The sequence below is a fragment of the Helianthus annuus genome, chromosome 6 (genome assembly GCF_002127325.2).
Source record: "Helianthus annuus cultivar XRQ/B chromosome 6, HanXRQr2.0-SUNRISE, whole genome shotgun sequence".
Taxonomy (NCBI): Eukaryota; Viridiplantae; Streptophyta; class Magnoliopsida; order Asterales; family Asteraceae; genus Helianthus; species Helianthus annuus.
The window spans coordinates 35,033,816-35,046,700 of record NC_035438.2 but is presented as its reverse complement, the minus strand read 5'-3'; the positions used below and the strand labels follow the sequence as shown (position 1 = coordinate 35,046,700).

At 40.3% G+C, this 12,885-nt stretch overlaps 1 protein-coding gene across 1 annotated transcript; it reads left to right on the top strand.

The window, feature by feature from the left end:
• The first annotated feature begins 531 nt into the window (after positions 1 to 531).
• LOC110870735 (kinesin-like protein KIN-7D, mitochondrial) lies at positions 532 to 2,682 on the top strand. Its single transcript, XM_022119900.2, has 3 exons — positions 532 to 642; positions 2,002 to 2,372; positions 2,505 to 2,682. Exons 1-3 carry the CDS (start codon positions 532 to 534, stop codon positions 2,680 to 2,682), a joined length of 660 nt encoding a protein of 219 aa, XP_021975592.2.
• Positions 2,683 to 12,885: the final 10,203 nt, after the last annotated feature.

Sequence of the window (12,885 nt, the reverse complement as noted above, 5' to 3'; positions counted from 1 at the left end):
AATATTTATATTTAGGTTTTAGAGATGTAAAGTGTTAATATTTAAGATTTTTTTCCAGTTTTTTTTTCTCTAATTATTAACTTTTTTTTTTTTTTGATAATAATATATTTTTTTTTTATTAGAAGGTTAGAGCAAATATTTTCCCTTAACTATTTTTTCAACTTTTCACTTTCGATATATTTATTTTATATGGTAACTACTAATTCTCCAATCATTTCGTTTGCTTCTTTTAATATAACAAGTTAAATATACAAGTGTGTTATTAAACTACCCCTCTCTCTCAAATATGGAGCTAGAATCGGCCATTAAAAAATATTTTATTTTTAAATAGAGGTATACTTAGGGTGTAAGGAGTGGTTAAACACTTTGGAGTGGTAAACTAAAAAACCGACCAATTAGAGCGCGCCATGTCAATCAGGCAAAAGTGTTTAAACTTTGCTGAAAATTGTTGGCAATGGTTTAGACACTTGGTGAAGTGGTAAACTATTTTTTTTTTAAAAAAGAAAAAAATTGTGATTGGTTGAGATAGGAATGGACCCCACCCCACCACATACACCCTCTACTTCACCGCATCAGCATCACACCACCGATTTGGTAAACTTGGAAGCAGCAAACTTTGTTGGTGGTGGTGTTTACCGAGTGGTAAACATGTTTGCCGCATGTTGCCAATTACCACTCCGTATGCCCTTAGTAAAAGAGGTTGATACATTTAGACAACCCATATATAAACATGTGTTTCAAATTGGGAATGAGAAATAAACAGACAAAACAGTTACATATTGGAGTAAACTTTTAATTTAATCCTTGTAGTTTGACATAAATATTCATTTCAGTAAAAAATATTTATGTGAATTCTAGACGGTGTAAAATTAAGGATTATAAGTGTACGTTATATAAAAAAAGTTATCTAGCATCTATACTATATAATAAGATAAACTAATATGTGACACGTATCATTTATTATTCATTGGAGTCATTTAATTTTATGTTTCCCGTCTCTTTTTTCGTGTTTATTTATATTAATTAAATAATAAATTAATATTAAATCAACGTAATATTGTTGGATAAATATAAAATCCACACGGTAACTAATATGTTGATCAAAATAAAAAAAAATATTAACATAACGTAAATTGATATTTCATATGCTTTAATATTAATATTATATTGATAGTTTGATAATGATATTATACCAAAAATGTGATGACATATATTTTATCAGCTCCTATCGGTCAAGTATTATAACCTTCGACAAAGACGTTTTTATTTGATCGAGTTTAGTTTATAAAACAAACCTAACCTTTAACATTTTTATTATTTAATATGTAAAATTACATTTATTCAACATGTGTAATACATGAGTTTTTTTAAGTTATAACTTTTTTATTATTTTGTATACAAAATTACATTTATCAAACCCGTATAATACACGGGGTTTTTAAAGATAATTTTTTTTTATTATTGGGATATAAAATTATATTTAGAGTAAACTGCCATTTTGGTCCCTGTGGTTTGGGCAATTTTGCCATTTTAGTCCAAATCTCAAACTTTTTAAATCTGGGTCCCTGTGGTTTGCATTTTGTTGCCATTTTAGTCCAAAACTCAAAATCTCTCATTTTTTACTGTTTTAAGGTTCCTTTTTTGTCTTTATCTGTAGGGATAGTTTGATCCATTTAATTTTCATTAAACCAATTCCTTTATTAAAAAACCCCAAATATAAATACCCCCTTATCATTCTCCTTCCCAATTACATCATCATCTTCAACCCTGCCACACACACACAGTCACACACACACTTTCTCTCTCTATACGTATACATTCGCACACTCACCTTCTCTCTCTCTAGAATAGTTTCAACTTTCAAATCTACTTTCTCTCTCTAGAAACCTTTCAATCACTCACCGACTGTAACAAACAATGTTCGATTCGGTTCTAACAATCTGGCAGCATGTGGATCTCTAACAAACCCTAACTCTGTGATTTGTTCGGAACTTTTGTCAGATTGTTGAATCTGGTGAGTTGAATCGGTCAATGGCAACTTCCTCTTCGAGAGGACCAGTAAGTTCATCGTTCTACAACAACAACAAACCTTCAAGTCCGTTTTCGTCGTCTTCTTCGTTCAAGCAGACTGTACCTCAATCATTCGCATCCGCATCGACATTTTACGGAGGCTCCGGAAACAGTTACGGTTCCAGATCTGAAAATTTTAACCTCACTACTTCCGATTCGATGTATTCTCGTGGTGGTTACGGCGCGCTTTCGCCTGTAGATTATCCGTCTGCTGATGAGATGATTGATGAGCCGATTGATGATGTTCCGAGATCCGGAGGAGGTGATAGCATTTTTGTTACAATTCGGTTTAGGCCTTTGAGGTAATTTGATTAAGTTCAGTTAGTTTCGGATCTTTATTTTAATTGATTTGAGTAGTAAATGAAGTGTTTAGTTGAATTTGTATGGTATTAAGACAATGTTGTATTGATCTGGTGAATTTGTGGTGACTGTAGTGAAAGAGAGTATCAGAGGGGAGATGAGGTTGCCTGGTATGCCGATGGAGATAAACTCGTGCGGAATGAGTACAATCCGGCCACTTCGTATGCGTTTGGTACTATATCTGGAGTTGAAGATGATGATGTAATTGGGAAGGAGAATGATAAGGGGGTATTTATATTTGGGGTTTTTTAATAAAGGAATTGGTTTAATGAAAATTAAATGGACCAAACTATCCTTGTAGATAAAGACAAAAAAAAGGACCTTAAAACAGTAAAAAAATGAGAGATTTTGAGTTTTGGACTAAAATGACAACAAAATGCAAACCACAGGGACCCAGATATAAAAAGTTTGAGATTTGGACTAAAATAGCAAAACTGCCCAAAACACAGGGACCAAAATGGCAGTTTACTCTTATATTTATTCAACACGTACAATACAAGGGGTTCTTAAAGTTTTTTTATTTAACATGTAATATTAAATTTATTCAACACGTATGATAAACAAGACTTTTAAAGATATATTGTTCTTATTATTTAACATATAAGATTACATTTATTCAATTCGTGTAATACACGAGGTCCTCACCTAATTTGTATCATATAGATAATTAACCAAAGGGTGTACCTATTGGCACACCAATGTGTCTATATGCACACCAAAAAGTGTTTTTTGTCATATATGCACACCCTGCAGTGTCAAGCTGTGGCCAAAGCGCGGCGTTTTGGTCCGGTCAACCAGACAAAGACTGACGGGTCTGTTGACCGGACCAAAATGCCGAGCTTTGGCCACGTTTTGGCGACAGCTCGAAATTGCAGGATGTGCATATAGGACAAAAAAAAACACTTTTTAGGGTGGCTATCTACACAGTATAGTTTGAGCCTTAACCAAAACTTTGAAATAAAAGTGTGATGAAAACAATGAGATTTCTGGAAACAGTTGTTTGAAAAGACAACATCCAACGTTGGTTAGTTTTCTAATGTATGACTTGTTATATTATATATAGGCCAGGTCTATTCGCACACGGCTGTTGTCTTTTTGCACATCCAAAGCGCCTCGCTATGGCCAAAGCGCCCCGCTTTGGCCATAGCGAGGCGCTTTGGATGTGCAAAAAGACAACAGCCTTGGTTGGGGTTGATTTGGGTTGATGTTGGTTAGTTTGGTAGGGATTTTTGGTTGAATTAGTATGGTAGGGATTTTTGGAGGAAAAATTTTTTATGTGAGAGTTGCCGTTGTGAATGGGAATTTGTTTTTGAATGATTGAATGTTGCCTTTTTGAATTAAAACGTTGTTTATTTTATTAAATTAACGTTGTTTTATAATTACGTCATTATTTTTATAGAAGGCGTATAATATAAGTTCTTAATGTTGTTTATTTTGTTAAATTAAAACGGACACGTTAAATAAAATGTACAGAAAGCCATAAGAATTAAACGTAAACAATCCAGAACCAACGTGATGTAAATAGAAGACTAACTGCAATATATATATATATATATATATATATATATATATATATATATAGTAGGGTTCGCACGGAAAGTGTGTTTTTTCTAGAAAGTCTAGAAAGTGATCTGGTCCATCCAATTGGTGTGTTTAAGGGTTGAGATTAAATCAATGGCAATCTTGTAATATTTGAGTTTAATTAATTGATTGTTTTAAATGAGTAGGGGCAATTTTGTCAATGGTCGTGTTTTAAATCAATTAGATAACCGCCACTTCCTAAATTCAAGCGATTTTCCATCTCTCTCTCTCTCCAAACTCATCTTGGAAACCCCAATCCCTACCAAAAATAATTACAATCATGGAAGAAGATAACTTTAGAAACGATGGAGAGCACCAGATCAAATTAAAACACTTCTCCATCTCCACCATCTCCGTGTTCATCATCACCATTCAAATATTGTTCTTATCATCTTCGTTTTCTTGACGATGTGTTTTAACAGCAAGCAAATTAATACAGTTGTGTTTTAGCAGCAAGCAGATTCATACAGTTGTGGTTTAGCATCCAGATTCATACATATGTGTTTTAACAGCAAGCAGATTCATACAGTTGTGTTTTAGCATTCAGATTCATACAGATGTGTTTTAACAGCAAACAGATTCATACAGATGTGTTTTAACAGCAAGCAGATTCATACAGATGTGTTTTAACAGCAATGTCACACCCCAACCGATGGCGGAATCATCGGGGCGCGGCACTAGGCGAATCAGATTGCTCAAGAGAATCCATAACAACTATATTGCGATAATATTTATTACATTTGTCATCCCATACTAACAAACAATACAATCACGTAAGTCATCACAGATTTCTTGTCCTCTCGAACAATTCAAATCCGACAACCTAGATTTTAGATGAGTTTCTAGACTTCCTAGCTTGATTTGATGTAAACTTCGGCTAAACCTGCAACATACGTTAAAACTTTGTCAATACAAAAGTATTGGCGAGTATACAGGTTTGATATGTGATAGTGTGATAGATTAAAAGTGCTGCGAATTTCCACATGCATAAACGTAATACACGACATATATACTCACAAAACTGATACTACCAGCTAAGTCCTCGATGCTCGACTCTGGCATAACTAGACCCCGTCGGGCGAAATAGTACTATACTAGTTGTTGGTGGGACGTCACGAGTATAAGTCCTAGCATACATGTAACTAGCATCACGTATATCTATGCAAACAGTTATTCGCAAGTGATAAATTGTCAAATTGAATCATTCGTTTGATAAGTTCGGTTTTTATGGAACGTATGTTACACCCAAAATTCGATAAAAGGGGTCAAGTATACTCACAGCGCGTATTCGGTTAGGTTAGCGGAACCGGTGCCGGAGAATATCCTGATTTCAGATAATTTACGTGAGTGATAGATTACTGTGCGTTAAACGGTATCGATTTGCGTGAAATCGGGCAAAATTGGGTTAAAATCGGACAAAATGGTGAAATTGGGCTGGCCCAGTCGAACAGGCCACTCAATCGAGTGGGCCTGGTCGGTCGGACGGATGGGCCTGATCGATCGGACGGATGGGCCTGATCGATCGGACGGCTTGATCGATCGAATGGGCCGTTCGATCGAATGGGCCACTCGATCGATTGGCCTGTTCGATCGAATGGGCCACTCGATCGACTGGTCTGTTCGATCGATTGGGCCACTCGATCGACTGGTCTGTTCGATCGATTGGGCCACTCGATCGACTGGTCTGTTCGATCGATTGGGCCACTCGATTGGCCATCCTGTTCGGCTGTTTTCGATGATTTTTCGAGCGTTTTTCGGCGTTTTGGGTCGAGTCGTTACGACGAGGTGTTAAGCAACTGAAATCCCGTCAATTCCAACCTGTTTCATCGGCCGGGAATCACCCCGTTCGTCGGAACTGGTCGTTTTTGTCGGTTTTTCCGTGTTTAACTCGAAATCGATCATTTTATCACTAGATCTGATGTAAAAACCTTGATTTTACTTAGGAAATGCCCTGGATCTGAGTTGTTCTTGATGATATGAGGTCAACACTTGAAGTTCATAAGAACTTTGGGATGAAATCTATCCGAACATCCCAAATCCGTGGCCCTTTGATTAGAAAAACATTGATTTGGTTGAGATTCAAGAAGAATCGTACGTAAATCATCCGAATCTGAGTAGTTCTTCATGGGATGACATCACCTTTGAAGAACTTTATGGTGACATCACCTTAGAACACCCCAAATCCGTTGATTTCACGGTTAAAAATTGAGATTTGAAAGGTAGAAAGATGAAGGATTGCATTTGGATCAAGAAAGTACAAGATTCGGGTTGAAAACTTACAAGAATCGGAAGAAATCGAGAGATTTGAGGGCTGGAACGTCTTGGTCGGTTAGGAGCAGCAACACAAGTGTTTGGGAGGGAATGGAGGGGTATTTATAGGCAAGGAAGGGGAAAGGAAGGCAAAACAGCAGTTGGATCGGCTGGCCCAGTCGATCGGCTGGCCCAGTCGATCGGCTGGCCCAGTCGATCGGTTGGCCCAGTCGATCGGCTGGCCCAGTCGATCGGCTGGCCCAGTCGATCGGCTGGCCCACTCGATCGGACTGGCCCATCCGATCGGCTGGTCCATCCGATCGGCTGGTCCATCCGATCGGACTGGCCTATCTGATTGGGCCGGTCTGACCAATTGGACTAGCCTGATCGAATTGATCCGTTCGGAAGCCTTTTGATCCCGTTTTTGGTGCGATTTCGACGGTTTAAGCCATATTTTTATATATTTATATAATTATTAATTTATTTATTATAATTAATCACAAAAGGGCCGTATATACGTATTTATGTATCCAATTCTCAGTGCGGTGATCGAGTTACGCGTGCCTTCGAGTGCGTTCTTCGATGTGATGTGCCACAATGATTATCGGGGCACCACTTACTCATATTGCCATCATCGTCATGACGGTTAGAGTCATAGTACTCACCCGATAACCCTCGTTAGCGTTGATTACTCACATTTTGACACCTCACGCTCATCGAGAAGGGTAGTTTAGGCCCATATTCGACATCATCGTGAGTGTTATGCAAAATAGGTTTGTAATAGCGATAGAATATGCGTAATTATTCGATTATACTTCGATTTAGCGATAAAATTGGTATGATTACATTATGATCCGAATCTCCGGTGCTAGGCGTAACGAGTGTGTCGAGTAGTAACAACGCACGAAGGTGCGGGTTGTTACAGTATCCCCTCCTTTAGGAAATTTCGTCCCGAAATTAATCCAATAGTAGGGTCGTAAGGGTTGATGCGATTGAGAGTAGAGATTATTAGCGTCTAGATAACGAGCGATCGATTACGATTTGGCGAGTGAAAATAGAGAGAGCATACGATTCGATTATTTAGAAGTGATAACACATACAAAAAGCAATTTTTATAGCGTTTTAAACTTACCAATACTCGATTAATTTCCGAAGTTAATTAAGAAAAATCTCCTCATGGCGCGGTGTCGACCGTTTTGATGTCCACACCAGCGCTATGTGGAGGGTTTTGTTATTTGGTAACAGGTTTTGAGTTTTACATTTTAAAAGAATCAGGTGGCAAAATAAGTTTTAAGAAAACTTTCCTACAACGTGGGTTCGAGCGGAACTCGACTGCCGAACCCTCGTTCTCGGGAAGATTCCTGTCGGTCATTGCAAAGGTTTTTAAGAAAAGAATTGGACTTATGAAATTTTCATTGGGCACGGAGCCAAACTGATTCAATGTTTTCTCCATGTTGTAAGGAATTTCATTTGTCCAACGGTTTTAGTAAAAATTTTATAAAAATAGGTTTTCCTTAATAGTATGGAAAAATAACTTACATCGGGCCCCACGTGGCACCTTCCCACAAAAGTTCGTTGATATGGTTAAAACACTTATATATAGGAAGTACCAGCGGCGTATCCACCATGCTTTACCCATATTAACTCTGTTTCATGAGGCAGTGTCATGCGTGCCGATAAGACACAGATAGAATTTCGATTCCCTTGATCCTAGCGATGAGGTGCTAGACCGAGTTTTGAATAGAAATAAGTTGGATGCAAACCAAGCGTAGGCAGCGGGTGCGAGTAGTCCGGTCGCACAACGCTGATATGGTATGCTTGGTTGGGCAACGAATGACACGATTTTGATTCGGGTAAATGAGATTTCGATTTGATTCCACACGAAGTTCGCATGGCACGTTTCCACAAGACTTGCTAATATGACAAACACCATGTTTCCATATTAGTTTTATCTTGTGAAGCAATGTCATGCACCCTAACATTACACCACCTGCGATGACTTCCAAGTAACATTCGAACATCGATAGACAATAGATTTCAACAGATTGATAAGCGACGATTGTTGCGTTACGAGTGATAGACGATTGATTGAACTGATTTCACCACAATTAGTACTAAGGCTAGCCCACACGGCCTTTTTCCACAAAAGTCAACTAATATGGTCAAAACATCACCATGTTTCAACCTTATTAGTTTCGTCTCGTGAAGCGAGGTCTTGTGCGCTAACATGACACGTAGGATGCGTACATCGATAAGTAATAGCGAACCATGATAAGAGTAGCGAGTTGATGGAAGGCAGCGAATGATTTTCGATACTCGCCTAGTGAATCCACCATAGGCGATCCACACCAACTGATAGAGGTTCACACAATTGACATCAACTAGCGTTAGAGATTTCTAGACAAACACATGATGCGATTGCGATTTCGAGCCACTTATCGAATGATTTGATTGCGAGATTGATCCGGCAAAACTGCGATTAAGTTGCGTTCTAGACTTTCCGACCAGTCTCGCGTTGCTCCAATTGCCCTTCGGGGTGAACTTACCTAAGTTCATCGATGTGGCAATTTGTGTACGCGGACTTACGAGAAGCCTCGCAGTGATGCGGTTTAGTTTTGTTACGCCTTGTGATTGATGGTAGAGTGTCAAATTAACCATAATAGTATAATAGGTCTAGTAACGTCCAACTCCACATGGCACTTTCTTCACGAAGTTTCGGTAGTATGGTAAAGCGTACCCCCGCGTTACCCCTACTACTTATGCCCCGTGCTTTGGTGTCACACTTTGTTGACACGGCCAAAACCCTTGACCGTGCTTTTAAACGTTATGGCACCATTAGAACTTCACTACGATCTCCGTGCACTGACCAAGATAATCCCGTGTGCACCCGTGATTAGTTGTCCCTTGCACGTATACCGTACCTCATTCTAAGAGTGTTATAGGGATAAAATACATAATATAGTACATAGTGCTAGCGTTTAGATAGTGCTCGATCGTAAGAGAAATAGATTCCACATGCGATGATATATGAAATAAGTTCCAGAAATGATAGCGATAAGTCGTATTATTACAACAACATTAGGATCAAAATAACGTTGTTGTGGAAACTTGCGGAGACGGCGGTTGCTGATGACTTCCTTCCAGGTTACGGTCCTGTACGGCACTGCGACGTATAATGCCCATACCAGTTGCAATTTGCGCAATAGCGACATCTTGCTTCTAGCGGGTGATGATACGTGCATGTGAAACACAGGGGATGAGGTCCATGGTAAGCACGTTGTGGCTGAACTGGGACTGATCGGAGAGGTTCGGGTTGCGGCAGTCCAGTTGTTGAAGAGTCTGGGCTCACGGTCTTTTGTTTGCGGCTCGGTTGGGCTTCTGGAGTTGATGTAGTGTCGTCCTCGGATTTGCCTGATGATTTGACGGAAACATTGTCGGAGCAATCCTTGGAAGAATCCTCCGAGGAGCTGTCAGATGAACCATCGACCGATCCTCCAAGGGAATCGTCGGATGAGTTGATGAAGATTGCTTGATGAGCTCGTGTGACAGGCTTCTTGAAGGAGAACCCGTCCACGACTCGTTTGCTGTTGATCTCTGCGGCTAATCGGTAGGCTTCTTCGATGGTAGTAGGTTTTGCAGCTTCGACAAAATCACCCACACATTCTGGTAAGCCACGAATATACTTCGCGATAGCTTTCTTCGGAGTGTCGACTTGACTTGGGCAGATTATGCTAAGCTGTTTGAACCTTGCTGTATAGCTCGCATTGTCACCTTCGGTTTGCTTGATTTCCCAAAATTCGTTCTCTAGCTTCTGGACTTCGTGAGGGGGACAATATTCTTCCTTCATGAGTTCCTTCAGCTACCCCATGAGAGGGCGTAAGCTGTGGAGATACCACGTTTGTTGCGTTCGGCGGTCCACCAGTCGAGTGCTCGCGATTGAAATACCCCGGTGGCGCAAGTAGTTTGAAAGTCCTCGGGGCACCCACTCTGACGAAAGGTAACCTCGATGGCATCGAACCACTGGAGTAATTGAGAAACACCTCCTTCACCCGTGAAAGGCATTGGATCACAGGCTTTGAAGTGTTTGTAGAGGAATGCAGATTCCGTCTTGACGTCTTCCGGGACTCGAGAGTGGCTTTGAGAGTGCACTTGAGCGACAATTCGAGGAATGAGCTTGACCACTTCCCTGGTTACAAGCGAGGCAATCCTCTTATCGGCGCTTCGTCTGGCTCTTCTCCTAGCCTTTCGTCTCGAAATAGAGTTGTTGGAAGGCATCTAGACAGAAGGATTTGGAATGAGATTCGATCATAATGAATTCGGAGCTTTTGATGCGATTTGATTCGATCAAAACTTGGTATAGAATTATTTAAACACATAGGAGCCACATAGGAAAATACTAGATTCCTAACCTCTCACATAATTGATTCGTTTTGTATTTAATACATATAGATATAGCTGCAGGTTATACATAGATATTGGTTCAGAATTTCGCGAGGACGCGATGAGAGAAATAGCGTAAGCGAATTCGAGTACTTAGACGTTGGTTTTGTTGCGATCATTCGGTCTTTGTTTTAGATTGCGATGGCTGTGCAGGTTGTGCGCTTTGTAAATCGAGGTTCGTAAATTCGATAAATCGAGAAATCGGTAAATCGTAAAGCTTAAATTTGAAAACTCATAGACGTAAACCATACACGTAAAATTTAGATGGAATGCCTTGGGTGTTTAGGCGTTGACTACCCAAGTAACCCGACTATAACCAACAGGTTCGGGCATACGCGTTGACCTAGAGGACTCACGCTTCCACTGGGATGCAGCTCCTAACATTCGTCTCTCTAGTCTTCGCACAGCCTGAGTCGTTGTTATGGTCGTGTCCTTGGTGAGAGCTTTTGTAAACCATTTTATAGAGTGGAACAGTTGATTAAGGTATGGGTTTCACCCCTGGCTTAACAACTTCGTTCCCATTTGTGGTTGTGCTCATCGAATAAATCCGAGAGTTCCACCAGAATTTCGAAATGGAGACCTTTTGTCGAGATGTGGATGTCACTCCTAGCTCAACAAAGAGTTCTCGTGCTAGAAAAATACGCTGAGTGAGTGATCCTATCGAGAGTTATTGGTTTTCACACCTGGTCTCGACTAGATCACTCGGTTTTGTTATGCGAGTAGTTTTGAAAACATGTGTATTGTGTCAGCCTTAGGAAAGGCTAAGTAACCTTCTAGCCTTAGGAAAGGCTCTTTGTGTGAAGCTGTAGTATGCGGTGTTCACACAATAGTTGTAACTTTTCAACAAATTCGATCGAGAGTAGCAAGTTGGCCCAAACAAACCCTAACGAGTTCGTAAGAGTCGGCCTGTTGGTACTTAGACTATAGACTAGGTCACTTTCATAAGACATCGACCCGGACTAGGTCGAGTCTCAAACTTTGCCTAATTCCCTATAGTTATGGCTCTGATACCAATCTGTCACACCCCAACCGATGGCGGAATCATCGGGGCGCGGCACTAGGCGAATCAGATTGCTCAAGAGAATCCATAACAACTATATTGCGATAATATTTATTACATTTGTCATCCCATACTAACAAACAATACAATCACGTAAGTCATCACAGATTTCTTGTCCTCTCGAACAATTCAAATCCGACAACCTAGATTTTAGATGAGTTTCTAGACTTCCTAGCTTGATTTGATGTAAACTTCGGCTAAACCTGCAACATACGTTAAAACTTTGTCAATACAAAAGTATTGGCGAGTATACAGGTTTGATATGTGATAGTGTGATAGATTAAAAGTGCTGCGAATTTCCACATGCATAAACGTAATACACGACATATATACTCACAAAACTGATACTACCAGCTAAGTCCTCGATGCTCGACTCTGGCATAACTAGACCCCGTCGGGCGAAATAGTACTATACTAGTTGTTGGTGGGACGTCACGAGTATAAGTCCTAGCATACATGTAACTAGCATCACGTATATCTATGCAAACAGTTATTCGCAAGTGATAAATTGTCAAATTGAATCATTCGTTTGATAAGTTCGGTTTTTATGGAACGTATGTTACACCCAAAATTCGATAAAAGGGGTCAAGTATACTCACAGCGCGTATTCGGTTAGGTTAGCGGAACCGGTGCCGGAGAATATCCTGATTTCAGATAATTTACGTGAGTGATAGATTACTGTGCGTTAAACGGTATCGATTTGCGTGAAATCGGGCAAAATTGGGTTAAAATCGGACAAAATGGTGAAATTGGGCTGGCCCAGTCGAACAGGCCACTCAATCGAGTGGGCCTGGTCGGTCGGACGGATGGGCCTGATCGATCGGACGGATGGGCCTGATCGATCGGACGGCTTGATCGATCGAATGGGCCGTTCGATCGAATGGGCCACTCGATCGATTGGCCTGTTCGATCGAATGGGCCACTCGATCGACTGGTCTGTTCGATCGATTGGGCCACTCGATCGACTGGTCTGTTCGATCGATTGGGCCACTCGATCGACTGGTCTGTTCGATCGATTGGGCCACTCGATTGGCCATCCTGTTCGGCTGTTTTCGATGATTTTTCGAGCGTTTTTCGGCGTTTTGGGTCGAGTCGTTACGACGAGGTGTTAAGCAACTGAAATC

What these genes read in the sequence shown, in the direction of transcription:
- LOC110870735 (XM_022119900.2), top strand. Translation starts at nt 532, where the DNA reads ATGGACCCCACCCCACCACATACACCCTCTACTTCACCGCATCAGCAT. An exon ending in GTGGTGGTGTTTACCGAGTG is followed by an intron (nt 643 to 2,001) that starts GTAAACATGTTT and finishes AACTTTTGTCAG; the next exon opens with ATTGTTGAATCTGGTGAGTT. An exon ending in ATTCGGTTTAGGCCTTTGAG is followed by an intron (nt 2,373 to 2,504) that starts GTAATTTGATTA and finishes TGGTGACTGTAG; the next exon opens with TGAAAGAGAGTATCAGAGGG.